Genomic DNA, 22701 nt, shown 5'->3' on the forward strand with positions numbered 1-22701 from the left:
GGGGGGGGGGGGGGCAGGCGAGCGATCCGAGGTGGGGGGGGGGGGGGGTGGGGGGGGGGGGGGGTGATAGAGAGGGGAGTCGGAAAGTGGGAGTGAAGTGGTGATGAGACGGAGAGGAAGAGAAGCCGGCGAGAAAGAGATGGAGAGTGTGGTGACAACGAGTAGACGCTGTGGTAAGAGGAAACGAGTGGATGTGGGCAGCGAGACAAGAGAAAGCAAACCGGCGGTGTCGAGGGACAGATTGATAATTTAGAGCTCAGTGGGGAAGAAGCAGAAAGAGCCTCCCATCTCATCTAGATCTCATTTAGATCTCATCTCATTGTTTGTCCCCCATTTTTCTGCAGTATCCACGGTTGAAAAGTATTTTACTTAAAACCACATAAGAGACAAAAAAGCAGCAAATCCAGCGACTTCTTTGTCCTGGAACCAGCAAATGTTTGCCATTATTGTTTAATAAATTACTTAAATTAATAAATGATCATATGATGTAATTGTGGTTGATTTCTTTTTTTCATATATTTTTGAATAATCACACCAAACTAAAACAAACTGGATTATTAAACCATAATATATTGGAGCTGCCTAACAAGTGCAAACATGAGATTTGGAATGTCGGTTATTCTGGATTTAAATCTATGGTGACACAAAATATGAGATTAAAGGAGTTAAACAGAGCGAGTGAAGACAGAAGGACAGGAGGAGATAAAGAACGAGGCGGGCGCAAAGCGAGGTGAAGTCAGTGGGACGAGGCGTGAAGAAGTAGGTGAACAAGTGAGGAAGCGTGGAGGAAAGGAGGAAGGAAGGACGGAGGCTGGAAACGAGATGTGCATTCCTCAGCAGGGGCGTGACCCAGTGGTGCATGCATGTGTGTGTGTGTGTGTGTTGTGTGTGTGGATGAGCACATATCCCAAAATTACTGGGAGGTAACTTAATTCGATTTCTAACATGGAGATGATGGCGAAGACAGAGAGAGGAGGGGAGGCAGGGGGGAGGGAGGGAGGGAAGCGAGAGCTGACTCACCATGTGGCGACATAAATAGAAGAAGGGAATGAGTAAGAGGAGAGAGAGGGAGAGAGAGGGAGAGAGAGAAAGGAGCAAGGGGACAGAGAAAGGCCAGAGACGAGAGACTGAAGAGAAAGTGGTGAGATAATGAGATGAGGAAATGAAAAGTATGCCTTGGGTTAAAGGGTGTGATTAGTCTGGGGGAGAGAAGGGGAATGAAAGTGGGAGGGATTAAGAGAGAAAGAGAGAGAAAGAGCACATCTTTGCCAACATAAGAGATCAGAAAATATTCTTACATGTCTCGACATAACAGCACACAGGCACACATACTCAAACAGGTGTGTGTGTGTGTGTGTGTGTGAAGGCAACTGAGGATGTTTCTAGTGGCCACGTATCATCTGTTCCTTTGTTCTCCCCGACTAGGCATCCCTTTGAATAAGTGCGCGCACACAAGACACACACTTAGACTCTGAGATTTATGGGCGCACACACACACACACACACACACACACACACACACACACACACACACAGGTAAACTGCACATGTTCACTCACAGTAGATTGTCTTGGAGAGTGATTTAATAGCTGGTGATGTAATTTCACCACCTGAAGTGCGTTCCCACATACAATTACCTCCAACATTAAATTTATCTTGGGAGTCTCGGGTGCAACATCAAAGGCCCCGAATAATTTCAGTTTCCGCGCTAACGACCGAAATGTAGCGAGGAACTAGCACTTCCTGCCCTGGTTTCGAAGATGACTGCGTGTGAAATGAGTCACTGTGAGGCAGCGGGGTGTGTGTGTGTGCAAAAATCATGTCTTGTATAATATTACAGCCTCCTGCCAGACTAGCTGTGTCTCCGTCTCCTCCAGATGGCTTCTGAACCAACAGACAGCTGGGAGTCCCCAACCAGGTGGCCCCCGCTTCATCCGTTTACCCGTCTTCAAGGCCGCCTCGCAGCCCGGGAGACAAATCCACCAGAACAGTCCATAAAAATGATCGTGACACACTCCCCCTTTGTGCCAGTTACCGTTCCTGACAAAACTGAGCAGCAAAAGCTATATCACAGATGGTTAACCCAAAGCACAAACTAAAATCCACAGGGCTCAGGCTAAACGCTACTCGGATTTCTTTCATTTTTGCACACACACACACACACACACACACACACGGACGCTTCTTTCATACCTGTGTTTCCTCCTGCACCACTCTGTACTGTTCCTTCCACACGGCCATCTTTGTGGCTTCGTCCTTCCTCAGCGCCCTCTCTTTCTTCAGCTCTGGACTCCAAAACGTCTTAATGGAGTTCATAGAGGAGCTCAACTTGGACTCTTTCGCCTCCAGCTGAACGAAAATAACATCAAACGTTGTAACTCTGCTTTAATATACGTTTATTTGAATTGATTTGTTGATTACACTGGTATTGATTCAATTCATTGGCTCTTACTTTTTCGTTGTGTATAACATAAATGGATGTGTTTTCAGAGGTGTGTGTGTGTGTATCCTTACTTCTCTGCCTAGCAGTTCGTTCTCTCTCAGCACTTCTCTTAACTGTGTCTGCAGGTCTGACATCGCCCCGTCTCTCACCTGGTAACACACACAAACACATAAAGTAGAAGTATGTTAGACACCAGCAACATCCTTTTTTTTTTTTTTGTTCCTGTATTACTTTCTAAACATTTTGTCTATTTGCAGCTTGTCACTATGAAGATCTGGTGATAGCAGATCCCAGAACAGCAAAACCAAGGCACTGCTGGCGCTGCAAAATCTAAGAAATCAAATACAGAATTCAAGACTCACATATTGTTTGTGAAGCACATTGAGACTATTGGTTAAAACGTCATTTAGTTATTTTCATAAAGCACAAACGTCTAGCTACAGTATTCATGAGAAATGCTCGCCATGCAGATGTTTAATTCATCCTGACATCAGAACAGCAGTGGACCCGAAGAATTAAAAATATCTTGGATGAATTTTTAAACACTAAACAGACTCTGCTTTGGTTTTGAGAAACTCATTTTAGGTATTTAGCTGACGCTTGTGGTCAGAGCGTCTCTCAGTTCTGAGAGTGAAAAGGTTTAAAAAATGTTAAATCATCGAACATTACAAATAAGAGAGTAAAGTTTTGGATTAATAGCATCCTCACAATCAATGCAACACGCAGTACATGAATGTGACATGAGGAGAGGAAAATAAGATTAAAGGAGAGATGAAGTTAATAATTAGAATTAGGTGGAGGCGGGAGGAATGGGAGAGGAAGGAAGGATAGAAGAGCTCTCAGGTTATGACTAATGGTGCAGAGGGAGTAGGAGGGCAGACCTTAGTCTATTTCAACATGCTGTATACCCACACAGCTCTTATATTATTTAGCTGAGCCGTGACTTAAGAAGAAAATATGAACCCGTATAACAGCAAAATGCCTTGAATCACCAAGTTCCACTTCTGCATCATGCCGGAGGATAATTGTGTGACAAAACATTGTGCCTAAAGTGTAATTGATTTTATCTTTTAAGGTTTCTTCAGTGTTCGCTCGAAGGTGAGACAAACATTATGTACACCCTAAATCAATTTCATCCACGCTTTCCTTATCGGCCTGTTCTAAAGTTCATTTGAGCTCAACTATTTTAGATCACGCGCGGGACTATTTCTCGGTCGCAACCCGCTTCAAGATTGCGGCAATAAAAGAAGAAAACCTTGCGGTGCCTCACCTGTCTCATGGAATGAGGCACAGTAGCCGCCTGTTGAAGCTGGTTTTGCAGCTCCCCCCCAAATGCTATGGCATCGCTGGGCATCACACCGCCTCCAGTGTTTATATTAGGGCTGCTCCCCATGATGGCCGCCCTGACCCCGTAGGGGATCCTGGCCCCGGCCCTGCCCAGGGTCATGGTGCTTTTGGGCAGCGAGGGGTTCAGCCCGCTGCCCAGGCTCCCGATGCCGATTGAGTCGTCGACGGTGTCACAGAAGTACATGGGACCCCCCGTAGCGTAGGCGGCGTTCAGAGACTGGATGTTCTCCATGGACAGGGTTTTACAGTTGCCGGTGAGTCCGCCGGTGGAGCTGCTGCTGCTGTTTCGCCTGTGTCCGAGGCGCGGGGAGCGTGGGAGGCGCGGGGAGCGACTGGGGCTCCCGGACACCGACCCGTTGCCATTGGACCCAACGACATCCAGCTTTGAGACGGAACGGGAGCTACCGTACATGGTGAGAGAATACGGTGTGTGTGTGTGTGTATATACTGTGGAGACGAAAATGAGGAAATCAAGCGGATCAAAAATACATTCTTAAAAGTACGCAGAAACTCAAAAAATGTAAGATGGATGTCCCAAAAAAAATAAAAACTACTACTGTAGTCCTTTTTGACTTGAAATATCCTGATGCAGTGTTGACATAGCGGTGATCAAGGCCTTTCCAAAAACCTCACTGGAATCAATGTGCTTTGTCAGAAAGCCGGAATCAATACGGCATCCTTTTAAATAAAGGCAGCCAGTAAATCTGCGAGGCCTGGGATGAAGGGATGACCTAAAAAGAAAAGGGAGACAGAGACAAAGACTTAGTGATCAGGAGAAGAAAGATCTTCTGCACTTCAGGAACAAAAGGAATACACTTGATTTTTTACCAGGTTCTGGTTTTGGTTTGATCCACAGTTGAGACTTGTTACATCTCTTTGTGCAGAGTATTTACTGGCAATGCAAACCAGAGGTTAAATAAACAGCTTACTGGTTAAAATGCCAGTATGTTCAATGTTACAGATGCACTGTGTCATATCATGTGGCATTGGCATTTCTACGGTACGAGTTGGGAAAGAACAAGAATTAGGCTCTAAAACCAAACTGTTCATCCTCTGGGGAACACGAATGTTTGTACCAAAATGTGTGCCAATCCATCCTGCAGACGTTTCACTAGATAAGATCAACAGTTACTGTCCTGCAGCCGTACTAAACCGTGCGATAGCAGATAGCATCCAATCAGCTGATCTAACATTCATAAATAATGCATCATTTCTAGTTTGTCTGCTGGATGAATTACACGTACTGAAATACAACGATCCTTTCCTTATTTATCAAGTCAATTACATCTTGTTAACAACTTTATTCTGCAATAATAATGTGGGAAGAAAAAAAAAAAGTATCCGTCCTATTCCTGTTAATCATATGAGTCACACTGGATGGACATTTTAAGGGGCACCATGAAATAATATTTTGTTTTGTTTGTTTGGAGCCTGGTATTAGTGTGTGTGTGTGTGTGTGTGTGTGTGTGTGTGTGTGTTGGATGACATAAATAACTTAAATATTAAAACGGATTAAGTCAATCAGGTGAAAGAAACCTTGTAATTAACACAGCTGTAAAAATAATAAAAAAATAACCATTCCTATCACTCGCTCGTGAAGTCATCTTCAAACGGTGCAAATCTGTAACATTTTACTGTCTCGGCAAAAACATGAAACAATTCATGAGCACTGGCTCTCACATGTTGCTGATAAATGCCTCAGAGGCTGCTGAGAATCCAAGCTGTCTGTTGTGCGAACGCTGATCTCCCAGGCCCCCTGAAGTACCCACCACATGCTATGCACAATGCTGTCTGCGAGAACACTCTCTGTTGTCGGCGGAGGATTTAGAAATTACCGATATGTTAAATATGCAACCTTGGGTGTCACCTCTGGAGTCGGCTACTGTATAAAAGAAAAGTACATTTACTGTTTAAAATTGATGCCCAGCTGGTCGACAGTCATCATTCAGTCATTTGGGGTATCCTTGGAGACAGTGATGTCATCCACAGGTCAGTGGACACATGACCCGTGTGACACACCATCTGATCCACACTCTACCCTTACAAGAACAACGCGAACAAAAGTGGACTAAACCGGTTTAGAATTAGTCAGCACACAGAAGAATGAAGACTTCTGGAGCTTCAGTTTAACGTTAAGAGTCTAGGCTGATTTCCAAGTATTCATTTATTAAAAACAGATTAACACAAACACGCTTAAACTAGCACTGTGCTTGTACAGTATGGCGGACACCCTACACATCTCTTGCTGAGTAGGTTGTCTGGAATAGTTTTCCTTCAACGAGTGGCCTCTTGCAAATTGCAAACTACAATGCATTTCATTTCAAGTATGATGAACTGTGCAGCCCTTTGGTCGACCCCTTTTAAACTCCCATCACCCCCTGCTCTGGGTCCTGACCCAGGCCTTTTAACAGCCCTGCAGTTGTGTCTATCTTTCCAACTGATGTTCTGTTGGACACAGATCTTTGGCCAGGGAGATACTGACAACCAGTCAGTTACAGAGGCATGCACACACACACACACACACACACACACACGCACACACGCAAAGAGGTACCATCTGCTGTGTCTCACCTAAGGCCAAAAACACACACCTGGGAAAAAACAGGCCAGGACCCTGCCTCTAGCACGCACACACACACACACCTACACACATGTATTTACAGTACATGCACGTATACACACACACACACACAGTCACACCGAGCAAAACTGTGCACATGTGCAGATCTACACAGTGAGGCAGAATAGATACAGATAAACCACTCCCCATGCAAACAGACACAAATGAACACACGTGCACATCAGCTCAGTGGCTGTGAGCGATCATGTCACAAACATCACACACATCTAATGCCTCATTTCAGGCCAATATGAGACTGAAGAGACAGAGAGTGTGTAAGTGTGTGTGTGTGTGTGTGTGTGTGTGTTCAGGGCTTTTCCCTCCTCCTCCCCTCTGGACCTGCTGACCTGCACATAATGTATATGCTCATGTCCCAATTCTCCCTATAATGCAAAACAAGCACAGTATGTCTCAGCCTGTATTTAGACATTTTACTGAACACACATGGCTGTTATTCAGCACTTGCTCATAAATGTTGGTGTTAGTGGTTGGAGGGTTGAGAGCCTTGCTCAAAGGCATCTCTGCTTGGTTGCAGAAAAATAACCATCACTTCCCCAGCTCATATTTAATCAATCAATTTAGCAACATCGTTTTTTTGCTGGGACATTGCTTTAGTCTGGAAGAGGAACAGGACAATAAATACACATCCATCCACTTCTGGAACTGCTGCTCTTGTTTGGGGTCACGGGGAGCTGGAGCATGTCCCAGCATGCATTGGGCAAGGCTACTGCACACCCTGGACAGATCACAAAATCTATCACACGGCTAAACACACACACACACACTTCTTTTTGGTTTTATTGGCTTGAGGGCGTCACGGAAACAGCATCACACACTATGTTGTGTTTTCTACAGTTCCAAGTCGAAGGGTCACATGAATAAACCACCAGTGTGTCCCACAGATGTATCTGTGGGGGGTTTAAAGACTCTGAGAGGGCTCGGGGGTGAGGGAAGGCAAACAGCATTGAGATTAAAATAATAACCTCAAGCTTCAAAACCCTTATAAATACCCTACCGCACACCTATGACGCAGTTGGCATCATGGGATGGAGAAAACACGAGCATGTGACGGTCCAAGACCCATCTGTCAAACAGGCTTACCATCCGTCTTGCCCTTTCACACAAATGTGAAAAAGCAACGTGGTGCTGCCGTAACAAACATCTGTTACACAATAGCACACTGAGAGTTCATGAGAGTTCATTCTTCACCTTGGAAACAGGAGTTTCCAAAAAGAAGTGTGTGTGTGTAAACGGTAGTTTCCTAGGTGAAGTTTGCTTTGCAATGTTATTTGATGTGAGACTGTGCGCAGGATGTCCTGGTTAAATATGCAGTTGTGACCATATTAACAGCTGCAACACATGTTTATTTTCGTGATTGATTATTTTCTTAATTATTCTTTTCATTAACATTTGAAAAGTGGGACCAATTCAATTTGAGCTATTTTTGCTTTAAAAAAAAGTTTTCACGATTAATTATTTGTCTGACAATCTAACTGACTCATCATTTCAGCTCTAATCAGATCAATATCCAGACAGATAAAAGGTATTGTTCTATAATTACAGCTTATCTCCCTTTCATCACATGCTGTATACCGTGAACATCTAACCACAAAATGCCCTTCTACAACCGCGATACTGACTGGAACAGACTCTGACACAGGCCCTAGAGTGAACTTGGGAACCAAAATACCTTCATCCCCTTCATGTCCACAGGAAACATTAGCGCACACAACGCCCTGCGTTTCATCCTCCGCCTCCCTGTACTGTTACCAACAGCCATTCTGCACGCCTCGTCTTCCCTCCGCACACTCCTCACATACACACTGCTGTTTTAGGCCTCACGAACAAAAAAAATCCCAGAATATCACGCGAGGATACCGAGAAAGTCTCCGTGGTTGAATGCCACGTACTGCCCTTGTACTTGTGTAGATAATCAGTGTGTGCCGGCACAGCAGAGGACAGACTTCAGATTTATAGCCTTTTTCCGGACATGGCAACTCAAAACTTGACATTGACATATTTTAAGTTAATAAGCCGGACTTGTTAGCAAACATAGATGCCTATTAGCACATACATTTCTTTATCCCGCCCCCTTACCTCTCCCTCATGCTTTCACTTCCTCTCACTACCTCTCTCTTTCTCCATCAGCATTCCTGAAGGTGTTCGGCGTGCTCTATTTGTGTGACAACCACACATCCAATCTGTCACACTGCACAATGCAACACACACACACACACACACACGTGCATACCTATACTTAGCCGGCCGGTGTTTCAGCGTGGGAGTCGAATTCTACAAAGTTCGTGTCTCGCCTCAGAAAAACGCATTCCGCTCAATTCCTTAATGTTGTTATTCTCCGTTCCTCTCGGTTCCCGTCAGGCTCGTGGTGATATGATGTGGCTGGAGAGGACTCACTGGTGCTGTCCGGGGGTAACACGCATCTCGACAGCGCAGCTGAAGGGGAGAGCTGAACTCACTCTGCACATAATCTGTCTGAAGATGTAAGGGGATGATGTAAGGGCTTCACCGGTCGGCTTTTTTTAACCTTCACAGCTGCTTTGTCGTGACGACAGTAACAGCAACGCTCCGGAAATAGGAAATTGTGTGTTGTATGTGATTAAAATGTATGTGTTGTTTCTGCAAAACCATTATGTAATTTGAATATTCAAAGAAGCTGTGTGAACATCTCAAGTGACAATTTCCATGTTAATTAAAAAACAACATAATGTATTTCCTATATTACATAAATATACAAATAGTCATAAGAAAATAAGAATTGGCTGACAAAACCAGGAAAGAAATCTGCTAGAATACAAATTATATGACAGAAATCATGAGGAGAACCAAATACCTTAATGACTCATCGTTGCTGTTTGGTTTTGAGCAACGTGTCATTAGTGTTTTGGCTTATTTCCGCGTGCAGACACATGATATTGATGACTAATCATTATGACGGTTTAGTGCTGATTCAAACATATTTATCCAAGTGATTTCTACAGGTGTGTAAAATAATAAACATAATTGGCACTTGTAGAACTTGATTTGTGGGTCAGTTTTGCCGACGTCAGACCGTGTGCAACACCTTTCCCTCAAGAGAGAAAAAAATCAACTAATCCTGCACACGTGATATTGGAATAAGGGAGATTTTTCAATTAACCGAGCGACCGATTACACTTGGGGAGAACACATTAGGCGGAAGATGTCTGTGCGAGATACAGACTTTTGGCTCACCAGCGTGACTGTGCTACTTGTACCTTCACTCCGTGCCACCAGGTCCTATCGGCGATGAGACCTGTGATGTGGTTCAGACACTGGAAAGCACAGTGCTGATAAGGCACGGATAGCATCGGCTCCAGTCTATTGTGCGCGCCACAGGAAATTAACCCGAGATGCAGGCTGGGTAAACAAAACGTATACAGTCATACACCCCGTGACTCACAGAGGAGCACAGAAGCACACACACATCCATGTGCTCAAACACAGCACACACACTTATCTAATCGTGGCTGCTGCCTACAGAGCAAATATGGAAAACGTACCGTTGAGACTCAACAATTAACAGAAAGGTGGGGAAGCACAAAAGTAATTCAGGAGTGTGTGTGTGTGTGTGTGTCGTAGTTAATGGAAGAGAGGAGTGAAAAATTCCCCAGGCTCATCCTGTACTAGGAATGTGCTGTTACAGTCTTGCCAGGTTATATAAGGATGAAGAGAGTTGCGAAGGTGACCCAAACACCCCGTAAAGAGTCTGTCTGTCTATAAATAAATAAATATCAAACAAGGCAATTAGAGATTATGGTTTTTAAATTAAAAGTGAGTTCTGGGAAGAGGATTGAAAGAGCTACAGGCTACTGTCTGTGTCGGGTTAAGTTCCTCATGTTGTAAAAAAAGATTTACCTTTGATGTGGAGCCTGGAGACACATGGGGTCTATCAGGCTGTACACACAAAGTATCAAAAGTTCTGAACTATAGGGCCAGGTCAGAAAATGATTATGAAAGCAAACTCTAAAACAAAAGAATTGTTAAAAACCCAGTGGTAATAGAGGAGGGTTTACCCACAGGCAGACTGCGGTGTGGAGACATTTAAAAATGTCCAGTGTTTACAACAATCCGAGTGGAAGGAAGCGGCTCAGTTCCCTGACTCGGTGTTCCCGGAGAAGGGGCGGCGCAAAGAACCAGAGCCGTGGGCGGAACACGGAGGAAATCACGGCGTCCCTTCCTCGATCCACCCCCCCCCCCCCCCCTTTTTGTTTTTGCCTCTCGGACTGTTGCAAAACACACGCAGCAGATTTCACCTCCTTCATCGACGCGATCACACCGGGTCCATGTTTTTGCTCAGATTGATTCGGTTTGCAAAGATAGCGTCCTTATCCGGTGTCAGTCTCGTGAGCTTCGCGTGCGGTCTGGTCTGGTGGTCTGCCAGGACGTGGCTGCAAACAGTCCTGTGCAACTGTGGCAGCATTAAAAAAAGACACACGATTTTAGAGAAGTGCACATATTTTGTTCCTTGAAACGAGTTCAGAACGAAACAACCGGCCGGGAGAACTTGAGTGGAGACTGTTAGAAATATCACAACACAACTACAAGTCCCTGTGGAAACATTGTAGCGAAGAGATGCAACTTAATATAGACACACAGGCACACTTCAGGTCCCTGAGGGGATATTAGCGCCATCACAAGGAGATGGACCCATTATAAAGGGATGCAATGTCGCTAAACTGGCGCTGTAAAAAAATAATATTATAGGATTATGATAGCAATTGTGTGGCTTTTGAGGATAAACTGCAAGGCTGTCAGCGGCACTTCTGCAGCCTGAAACACAGCGTGCAGACTGATGATGGCGTTGAGAGGCACGGAGACGAGACATGGTGTTATTAGCTTGTTATTCCGGGTGGAAGCCCCTTGTTGTACAATTGGATTATTGAGCGAAACAGGAGGAAGCCTTGTTGAATGGGCTCGCAAAAAAACATACAAAATGTATCATAATGACTGAATGTCTGGCCGAAACACTGCTCCCCTCCGGCGGGAATATAACAGAGCCCCCACGGTGGCTCTCACAGCTGACCTGGAAACTGCTGCACCTCAAAGCAGGCATCAAATTTTAATCACGGTCGCGAGCGGTCCTTCCTACAAACGTGACTGCGACGAGCCGCACAGACAGCACACACGGGTCTGTGAGGTTGACCCGAGAAGTGGCCAACATGCTTACAACACACACACACACACACACACACACACGTAAACCTGTGTAATAATACATGCATGTGCACACGCACACACTCAGACTGCCAGCTAACTTCCAGTACTCACTGCGGCTGTGTTTACGTTACTGCCCCTCGGTTGTGAAATAAGCTCTGTGTAAAAAAGGCCAGTCACATATCTCCTCTTCAGTTATTCTGCTGCTGTCAAACCTCGAAGTGACGCTTCGTAACGTAACAGACGGTCGGTGAAGCGAGGGTGCAGCGCTGTGTCTTTTTTCGGGGCTTGTCTTCCCTGTCTTCGTGTCTGTCTTCCTGTCTCCTGTCTCCGAGTCTTTCCCTCCTTCCCGTCTTTTTTGCCAGCTCTGCCACTGGCGGCTTCCCCACTGCTCGGGCGCTTCCGTGACGTCACGACGGTGGAGCGCGCGCCCCCGAGACGTATACCCTCCTCCTCCTCCTCCTCCTCCTCCTCCCTCCTCCGTCTCGTCTCTCCCTATGGTCTCTCCCGGACCAGCTGAGTCGCGTGCATACTAATCCGTAATTATCCATAAAGTGACAATTGAACGAGATGTACTTTTTACTTTTTAAATCCAATTTTTCGTATTTATATGATATTTTATCTCATATTAAAAGCCCTTATTTTCATACCCTGTAAAAACAATATGTTAGCATCTTATGTGGATAACTGATGACGGTATTTAACAGTTCAGGTAAATGAGTAATTAGCTTGCTAAAGTAGGGGAAGTATTCATTTCATATACTTATTAATAAAAGTAGTAAGACACTGTAAAGTAATAGTATGTATTATTTACAAAATGTAGGCTACCTTGAGTTCTAAAAGTAAAATTACTCAATGGCAAATTATGCCTTTATGACTGTTATACTATATTTGATTATTAGATTATTCTTACTTATTGATTCCATTTATTCATGTTCAAACGTCTGACTCAGTGTTTGATGATTGAATGACCTACATACAGTATATCTGTCTCAGAACATGTAGCATATTTCATATAGCTGGTCCCCCAGGGCTCCCAGGTCTCTCTCACACACAACTACACATCATCCTATAGAAATCTTTCCAACTAGACACAAACCAAAGACACACCCACACACACACACACACACACACACACACACATACACACACACACACACACACACACACACTCACACACAGTGTCCCAGTTCCCAGGGCGCCAGTCAGTCAGACAGCTGAGCTGAGGTATAAATAGTCTGCTGGCTAAAGTTCCCCTTGAGAGAAGAACTCCAGTAGTGGTGGACCAGCGCTGCCTTCTGAAACGTCTCTGTTAACCTGATCAGTGATTACTTGGTGGCTTATATGTGTTTTATCATTGGAAAGAAACACAAAAAGAAAAGAAAAAAGATTTTGACACCCCGACAGAACTCAAGGGACGTTTATTAAGCTGTAGTATACACATCAGATGCGTTCATAACAAAACCCTGGTTTTAAAAACTCATTCATCACATATGTCTTGGCTTTCAGTAAAAGCTTGCATTTGAAAGTGGAACGCTGACCCTGAAGTCAGTGGGTTTCACATAATGTGATCACAACATAAATAAAGAAACATATTATATGTTTACAGTTGTAAGAAATGACCGTTGAAAACCGTAATTGACAGCATAAGGTGAGAAAAAGTAGGGGTTCATTAATCCCCACAGGCTGTGTGAGCCTAACCTTGAGCTTTGTTTTCTGATTAATCGTTTGGTCAGTAAAATGACAGAGCACCTTGAAAAATGTTCATCACAAAATAGCACAAAGTAAAATATTTAAAAAGCTTTTTTTGTCCAAGCAACAGTTCAAAGATAAAATTATTTTTCTGTAGATTGTCTAATCAATAAAGCTTAATTAACCCTATATATCAAAAGCACTTTGAAATCCAAGATGCCATTGGGTTGTTATGATGTCATTGTCCCCTCCTTGTTTCCTAGAGGAGCTTCTCTGTATACTGGTTAAAGAATGCTGCCATCTCCTGGTCAGATGCAAGTATTGTATTTATATATATTCAATATACTGAGTAGTAATGTTGTAATGTGTGATTCTACTACTATTACTTCTTATTTGAAATGAGAAAACTTTTCGGTACAAGTTACACATTCATTACCACTGATGTAGGCCTATGTGGTACGTGTAAGTTGGGTGTGCTACAGGAGGGATTACAAGCATGCTGTCATAATCACCTTCAAAGATACCAAAAAAAAGGGTAGAGCTTTGGTCTGCTGTTTAAGGATGTGCCAGCCATGAAATACAGAAGAGCTTTTAGTGCTGGTTTGGCCTCAGTGAAGGCACATCCGGAGTAGCAGTAGATCAGAATCCTGGCGTCCACATCATAGAAGGAAACCTCTCCCTTCTCGTAATCAACAAACACGCCAACCGTCAAGGGCCTTGCATGCCTCACGTGCAGGGTAGCCTTGCTAAAACTATTAGCTAAATATTCCTCTTCTTGGTTGTAGATTCCACAAAGTGTCCAGCCTCCGTCCTCCAAGGTGGGAAAGTAAAACATATCCCTGTTTGTGGACTCTTTGACGACTCCCACGACCCAACCTTTACTCCCACTGACCTGCACTTCATCGTAGAAGCTATCTGAGGAAAAGCCCTCTTTCCCAACAACAAAGGGTCGACGTTCAAATCTTCTCCCAAATGAAGCAGGCAAAGAGAGTGGGCCTTCACCAAATCTCAGCTGTTTCCCATCCTCAGACACCACAAGTCTGTGATGGGCTGTGTTGGCGTCTAGAGTCACATCCACCGCTTGTACTGAGACGGAGTCCACACTTCTTTAACAAACCCATCTGTCATCTGTTTTTCAGCTGCATCAGGCTGTTCAGTGGCCTCACAACAATCAAACCTGACCTCATGTATTAGCATCTCCATCTCATTACTGACGGTCTTCTCCATCCGAGCCACTGCTTTTTTCACCATCGTTACATAACTCTGCTCACTGAGGTCATGGAGGTCTGACATAAATGGAGGGTTGGAGTGGGACAGGGGGTCGAATAGGTCCTCAGAGAAAGTTTCCTTTGAGGCGTGTAGTTTCATTTCTCAGGAAGGACACATGATCCCTCCCTTTCTCTTCCCCTCCTCTTCCTGGAAAAAGTTACAGCCCTTTGCTGCGTTGTGATTCCCCTCAGACCTTTTCAGAAAGTCTGAAACAACAAATGGCCCAATAGCGAACGATATAGGAAAAGGCTGCTTTATCAGCACCGATCAACCTCCACAGATCCATCAGGTCTTGTCTTTGTCCTTCATGGGGTCTGCCTGTGATTCCCTCAATATGGGAAATGATCAAAACTAATATCGGAGGACGGAGACAAAGTGCAGATCAAGAGCATGTATTGAAATAATTTACAGTATTGTATTACCTGATAGATACGTCTCCCTTCTCTTCCTTTATTTTCTATAAAGTTAGCCAACATGGAGTCATTAAGTAGACGAGCAGGACGACCTCTGACCTTACTGGGATGGGGCAAGCAAAGAGAAACTTTCTCAATCTGACTAAGTAAAGTAACAAATATTCACAATCATAATATTTCATACTCTTTTTTTAACTTGCGTTTTACTTGTTGATTTGAGCAGTTGTTACAGGAAGCGCATATTAGATGAGGGATGCTTTTATGATCCTGACTTCTCTCAGACACTAGATGCCACCGTTATCTAATGGAAGTGTGTAAAAGGAGGTTGTACAATAGAAGGGCAAGCCCTTTCACATTGCATTTTGCCGTGTACAGTATGTAGTGTCCATAGCTTTCAAAAGCAAATGTGTTATCCTTTACAAAAGTACATTTTACGCTATTTATTTTGTAATTATTTGTAAGCTATGCAGTTATGTAATCATAAAATAAGACACTGTTAACATGTAAGACATACACAATAGTTCTCTTAAAATGCAATGAGTGCATTCAAGATGGACATCAAATGTTAAATTCAAGAGTAAAGGCAAAACTCTACCTTATATATGTATGTATGCGTGTTATGAGCTGTATGGTGAGTGTGTCTATAACTGTAATAATCAGCAGAAGTGTCTGTCAGTGACTGCGCATCATGAGCCATGGGAAGTGTCCAGTGCACTGCATGCTGAAGGTACTGATGAAGAAGTTGAGGACTGTGGTGATGAAGACTGTGATTGTCTTTACATTGTTCAGGTAATCTAGACGTCTCTTCAGGGTGGAGTTAATCGGGTCCCGACGTTCAATGACACAAACCCACACACACACCAACACACGCAGATCCACAGCAGAAAGAGAGGCTTCAAACTGCACTTGGTTCTGACACTGAGACTGACTTCCAGTTCGGCCTGGATGCTCTACATTTTGTGCCAGTAGATGCTGCAGGATTTATATGTTTCAACAAAACAGCAATTGTAGTAATGTCATAGCATTGAGTAATTGTTAAGCTCAAACTCAGTACATTTGATTTGTATTAATTAATGTAATGTAAAGTTCTGAAACGTCTCTGCTAATCAGCAAAACCTTTTACTGGTGGCTTTTTGTACAGAAAGACTAATCAAAACAAAATACACTGCTCATGAGCAAGGCACCTGACACTCCAACAGAACTCAATCATTGTAATTTCAGGAAACAGAAAAAAAACAAAGATCTAAAAAGCAAATTTTTAAGAAATAAACTTTTATTATGCTGTACAATACATATCAGATGCATAGTATATACATACAAAACATCTGGTTTTAAAGCTCATTCATCAGATATGTTTGGCTAAGCATGCCAGATGACTTGGTCTTAAAAAGCCTGCATAAAAAAAAGGTATAATGTGGACCCTACAGTCAATGGGTTCCACATAAAGTAATCAAAGCATAAAATGATATATATCCTGCTCACAGTTGTATACGAACATTCAAAGAAGTCACTAATAAACAAGATAGTTATACTTATATAGCAGGTGTTTAGTCATAGCAATGTTAAATTTGGTTCAACCACACAGACTAAACCCAGTCAAATTGACTGAATATAGTGATACATAACTTTTTGTCCAAGCAACAGTTCCAAAACAAAATATATTTTGTTTACAATCATATAAGCCTGAGAAAGCAGGCAAATGTTCATATTTGAGAAGCCAGAAAAAAGGGATTTTTTTGAATGAAAAAGTGACTGAAATGATTAATCTATTATCAAAATTATTATTTTTTTAATTTTCAATAGATTAACTAATCGATAAATATTAAACTTCTATGTATCAAAATAATTTTTAAAAGTATTATTGTCTGAGAAACAGACCAGAACGCTAAATAAAGAATGCTGCCTTCTCCTGGTCAGATGTAGGTATTACAACATATATGTAAATATAGTACACGACTGATCTGATCTTTGAAATGAACCTCATTTCAATTTGTCAGGTATGTGATCTTACCTGCACTTTTGAGTTCAAATCTACAACTTTTTTTTTGCAATATGGCTGGAAAAACAAAAACATATATATATATATATATATATATATATATATATATAGCACAGGAGCTGCTCGTCACATGAGAGGCTGCTGGCTGAGGCCATGGCTACATGAGAGGAAAGGATTTCATGATTGATTTTCAATTTCAAACCCTAAAAATGTGTAAATCAAGGAGGTAACTTACATTTCTGACTACCATTTCCCTCCCTAGGAGGTCAAGTTCTACTGGTTTTTGCTGTTCAGCATCCGACTCAACATGTAGGTCGGAGCATGAGGCAACACACTGTGCAAAGGTCTGTCATGACAAGAAATGAGGGTAAAGAGAGAGAGATAGAGGATGACATGCAACAAAGGTCTAGGCCCTTACCTCCAGGCCACCAGGGCCCTATTCCATAAAGCAGGTTTAATGAAATCTTACTTGACCCTGAGATGAGGGAAACTTAAACTCTGGGTCTGTTACCGTGGTAAGTGACTCTGTGAACCTAACCTGCTCGCTGGCAGGTTTTCTTTAACACACCCTGAGTTTCTCTCTCTCCTCCCTCATACAGAGCTGGAGAGGCTGTTTTATTTCCTCATTCTTTCAGTCAATGTCAAAGCACCTATAGCAGCAGATTAGTTTACGAAGGTTTACTTTCTGTAGAATGTAAATGATGGTTGGATATTAGTTTCTTACAGTGAAAATCTGAAGTTACTGTTTTTATGTGTTGTCAGTCATTTCTTTGAACTGCGTTTTCTTTGCCTTCACGTTATATTACAAAGAGTCAAGTCACCCTTAACTCAGAATCGAACCTCAGCATGTCCTTCTTCTTGGACGTTCTTTTTTTATATAAATATAACACTGTGACTCCGTGCACACAGTTGATGTCAGCTGTCTCAGCTTTCTGTCCTGGCCCCACAGTGGTGGAATGAACTCCCCACTGACGTCAGGACGGCAGAGTCGCTGCCCATCTTTCGGCGCAGGCTGAAAACTCACCTCTTCAAGAAGGCCTACCCTTCCGCTTAGCACTTACTTAGCATCTATTGTATTGTATTCATACTAGCTTATTGCACTTATTGTTTTTATATTAGTCTGTGGCACTTATTGCATTCGTTTGTTTCTGCACTGTACGTTGGCTCTGGTTTATGCTCTTAGATGCTTGTTTGAGGAAAGGACATGCACTTATTACTTCTGGTGACTAGTTGTTCTCTCGAAAACCGATGTTGAATACACCTATTGTAAGTCGCTTTGGATAAAAGCGTCTGCTAAATGACTGTAATGTAATAATGTAATGTAATGTCTCAGATTGAACATAATTCCTATTACATTGGAGATTTTCTGTTAATAGCTCTGCGTGAGCAGGATCGTGTTGCAGCTACAAAGTGTAGTTTGAAAGTGAGTTTTTTAAATAGGCTGCGTATTGTGGTAGTTATTGGCTTTATTCTCAGTGTTGTGTCCTCAAAGAGCATTCTGATCAACAATAACACCAAGAGAAGAGTTAACCTATTCAGGCTCAGCATTTTTAACGTATAACAACCATATCATCTTTGTAATATCTTTCATCTGGAAACAGGCACAAGTTGATTTAAGTTATATTTAAGATCAAAGTATCAGAGCACTTTACCTGTTGAGTAGTTGTGTTGTCTCTGGAAACTGACTGATGTGTTTGTGTGAGGTTCACTGTAGGTATGCTCTTTCATTTCTTAAGAAATGGTCCTTAAGAACCGGTATCTCCAGTTCTATGAGTACATGATAAGTCGACTAATGGGCTTTGCTATTGGTGACACTATCGATGCTCTGATGCAGATCTTCTTTCACCACCCAATCAGGAAGTAACAACCACACTATGAAACAGCGCATACACTCCACTACCCGGAAATACAGGGATTTATTGTATGATCTGATAGATACCTCTGCCTACTTAGCCATCATGGAGTCATCAGCGCACCATTAACACTGATCTAAAACAATAAAGTAGACGAGCAGGTTGGTGTAGAGCTTGACCTCTGACCTTACTGTGATGGGGCAAGCAAACAGAAACTTTCTCCATTACTTAATAAAGTACCAGAAATTCAGAATCCTAATAATAATTCAAGCTCTTGTTTTTGTGTTTTATTTGTTGATTTCGTCTGCTGAAGTGAGCACTCGTTAGATGAGGCTGATGTTAGATGAGGGATACACTAGATGCCACCTTTCCCTAATGAAAGTGTGAACAAGGAAGTACAGTATAGTAGAAGGGCCATCCCGCTAATATTACATTTGACTCTATATGTACATAGCTTTGAACAGCAAATGTGTTTCCCTTTATGGAATAAACTGAAAGAAAAGTGCATTTTACATAATGTTCTTATTATTATTTTTATTTAAGTTATGCAATCACAAAATAAGCAAGTGTTAACAGTGTACAACAGTGCTGCTTAAAACTGATGAGTGTATCCAGTAGCTAAGATCGACATCAAAAGTTAAGGGCAGGAATAAAGAATAATAATCTATGTATGCGTGTTATGAGCTGTATGGTGAGTGTGTCTATAACTGTAATAATCAGCAGAATTGTGTGTGTATGTCAGTGAATGCGCATCATGAGCCATGGGAAGTGTCCGGTGCGCTGCATGCCGAAGGTACTGATGAAGAAGTTGAGGACTGTGGTGATGAAGACTATGATGGTTGTTACGTTGTTCAGGTAATCCAGACGTTTCTGCAGGGTGGAGGTATTCAGGTCCCGACGGCCTGTGCACACGTGCACACACACACACCCACACACACACACACACACACACACACACACGGCATACACAGTAGAGAAAGAGAGAGTTCAAGCCTTGGTTCAGACACACTGAGAGGGCCTTCTTTGGGCCTGGATGCACTACATTTCGATTCAAGGAATATAAATGCACAAACTAAAATGATACTGTACTTCCATCCTTCAAATGCTGACATCTTCACATGCACAGACACACCTGTGCACACACTATCGCTTGGGACATTATTATAATGTGCACCTGTTGCTTTGCATTCACTATTTTCACTCCAGCTGACCTGTAACAGACACCCAATCAACCAATCTTCAGCAAAAAAACAACAACACAATAAGCATAGCATAGGCTTCTGTTAAATCGCTACATTTATTCAGCTTTCTGGAGCACAATGTGTACGTACATATTAGAGGGGTATGTCTTATTTATAATACCCTGCTTTTTGTCTGCTATTGAACCTAAAAATCATTTAAATAAATGATACAAAACATTTTTTCCAATAACCAAAACAAAGAGGAATCACAAGTAAAGTGTAAAACCATTTGAAATAAACATAATGTAACACATGCACAATTTTTGCACAAGCATGTTATTGCAGCAAATAAGATAATACATATATACATAGATATTCAGTTGGTTAAAGTGAAAATATTTTAGTTGGATTACAGTGTGACGCACATTTCAAGAGCCTGAATAATAAATAAGATGAGATGTTTGAACATATGCAAATTGTATGTGAATTGACAATTTCAACTGTGAATCAGCATGTTTGAGTGTGTGCACAGATGAAATACACTGAGTGCATGTGTGTGTGTGTCAGAAGTGGAGTCGAGCCAGCAGCCAGCGGAAGAAGCCAGTCCTCTTGGATCCGAAGAAGCTGACGAAGAAGTTAATCACCGTGGTGGCGAAGATGACCCCTGTGGCAAGGTTGTTCAGGTAGTCGAGCCGTTTCTGATTGGATACCACGTTCAGGTCCCTGCGGGCTACAACACAAACACACACACACACACACACACACACACACACACACACACACACACAAGCAGACAGACACACAAACACACAATTTCAAACACTTCAAACACATCCACACACAGCCACACATTTGATGCATGCTTACTCACACATAAACTCACAGTTGCCCCATACGTACAGTAACGTACCCATCAATAAAATTCAGTGGCACGCCCTCCAGCCTCTGTCTAGATTAGGTGACATTTCGACCCTCGCTCAACAAAGACACATTACGGTAATGATGCTCTGGAGCAAAGAAAGAGTAAGTTCCTCAGTAGCAGACTTGGGATACACTGGTTGACTCTGATAACATATCAACATAGTGTCTGTTTTGTAACTTAAATGTTTCTAAATTGACATTTTGAAGCTTGTCTGGTTCTACAGCTCCCTTCTTTCTTTGTCAGAAAATGTTGAGCCTGTAGAAGCCTGTCAAACACACTTTATTTCGATTTATTTCCGTTTTTTAGGCGGATTTTGTTACCTTTGGACAGAGACAGGCTGAATTTAGCCTCCTTATGTGTTTGATTTCAGAGAGTCGTCGTACTTTGGCAAATTCCACACAAGGCAGCTTCAAACATGTACGTTAATGTTCAGTTTTTGCGTGTGGATGTACGTACGGTGCGTGAGCGCGTTATCTGTCATCAGCCTATAGAATGAAACGCTGAAGCAGCCAACCCAGGAGGCAGCTACGTTGTGTGCCAAAGGCGGCTTTGATGATGTTGACGATGAGAGTGAGGAAGATTATGCCGGTGGTCAGATTGTTCAGGAAGTTTAGCAACCGCTGATAAGAGGGGAGGAGGGTCAGCTCACAACGAACTGCACACACACACATGTATACATACATTACACACAGACAGAAACACACACACACACACACACACACATACACGCATACACACCGATACACACACATCTAGTTGGTCCCATGGCCCAATCCATTCATCCTGTATAAAATCAGAGTACAGAAATACTGCAGTTGATTAGTACTTTAAGTAGAACGATAAGTCACAGATAAGTTCCTGTTTCCGTGTGTGTGTGTGTGTGTGTGTGTGTGTGTGTGTGTGTGTACATGGTCTGGTCCTATGTTGAATGTTGAATGTGTCAGACTCTTTCCCTACTCTCCCAATAAGGCTACATATTAGAATCATTGCCTACATCAGAAAAGTCAGAAATGCATCCTGGCAAAGAGGCCGGTGCGCTCCATCCCAAAGACCGAGATGCAGATGTTGCTGACGAAGATGAGGAAGATGATGACGGTTGTGGCGTTGTTCAGGCTGTCCAGGCGCTTCTGATTGGTCTCTTCGGTTATGTCTCGCCGAGCTGCAATAACGTACACACACACCAAAAATAACAACAAAACAAAAATAACAAACTACGCAAAGTGCTCAGATAACTGTTCCTATGCATACAAATTTGCTTTCATCAGCTTTTTATATTCATAACTCATGTTGCATAAAGAATGTATCATGGATGCTATAAACCCTTTTGTGCAAAACACAAGACAACAAAGTGACTGGACCTCAACCTGCACCCGCGTGTACCTTCGCAACAAATTAGTAGTCTGTGTATTAGTGTGTTAATATGAGTGGTTAAGAACATGGAGGATGGATTTCTCATTTCTTTTAAACCGACTAACGCTGTAATGTGATTGGCTCACCGATGATGATGATCAGGACTCCAGCCACTATCTGGAGAGCAAGGGAGAAGGAGATGAGTGTCAGGACGGCGGCGTAGTACCTGAGGAGGAGAGAGAGAAACGGTACGCAGTATATGTTTATCAATAAATATCGTTTGAGGCAACAGTGACAGACGGAAAAAAAAACCTTTCTACTTTTAACTGAATTTGTAGTGAGATCTAGCAGTTTGTCTCTCTTTTCCTCTCTCACACACACACACACACACACACACACACACACACACACACACACAC

General features: G+C 42.7%; 2 protein-coding genes across 18 annotated transcripts in view; both read right to left on the bottom strand.

Moving 5' to 3' along the window:
• Positions 1-11999, bottom strand: part of LOC116389959 (ELKS/Rab6-interacting/CAST family member 1-like) — a 98277-nt gene extending 86278 nt beyond the window's left edge. For 8 of the 10 annotated variants that reach the window (XR_004213139.1, XR_004213138.1, XM_031859121.1 and 5 more), the window contains exons 1-4: positions 11718-11999; positions 3714-4521; positions 2515-2592; positions 2194-2349 (exon numbers count right to left, since the gene is read on the bottom strand). Coding sequence is in view for 8 of the 10 variants with exons in the window: in XM_031859121.1 (XP_031714981.1) it covers positions 2194-2349; positions 2515-2592; positions 3714-4202 (723 nt within the window). In the remaining 2 variants the exon portion in view is untranslated. The other 2 variants (XM_031859115.1, XM_031859116.1) reach the window with 2 other exon arrangements.
• Positions 12000-19343: 7344 nt separating this feature from the next.
• The window catches only part of LOC116389948 (ninjurin-2-like), a 21042-nt gene continuing 17684 nt past the window's right edge, over positions 19344-22701 (bottom strand). Inside the window, exons 3-5 of one of the 8 annotated variants that reach the window (XM_031859093.1) lie at positions 22429-22508; positions 20655-20740; positions 19620-19731 (exon numbers count right to left, since the gene is read on the bottom strand). In XM_031859093.1, the coding sequence (XP_031714953.1) occupies positions 19717-19731; positions 20655-20740; positions 22429-22508 (181 nt within the window). In that variant the 3' untranslated portion in view covers positions 19620-19716. Of the gene's footprint in view, positions 19732-20107; positions 20741-21388; positions 21588-21670; positions 21716-21926; positions 22092-22428; positions 22509-22701 lie in introns of those variants that run through there. The other 7 variants (XM_031859091.1, XM_031859086.1, XM_031859089.1 and 4 more) reach the window with 7 other exon arrangements.

This window comes from Anarrhichthys ocellatus, unplaced genomic scaffold (genome assembly GCF_004355925.1).
Source record: "Anarrhichthys ocellatus isolate YVR2014 unplaced genomic scaffold, GSC_Weel_1.0 scaffold21, whole genome shotgun sequence".
NCBI classification, from domain to species: Eukaryota; Metazoa; Chordata; class Actinopteri; order Perciformes; family Anarhichadidae; genus Anarrhichthys; species Anarrhichthys ocellatus.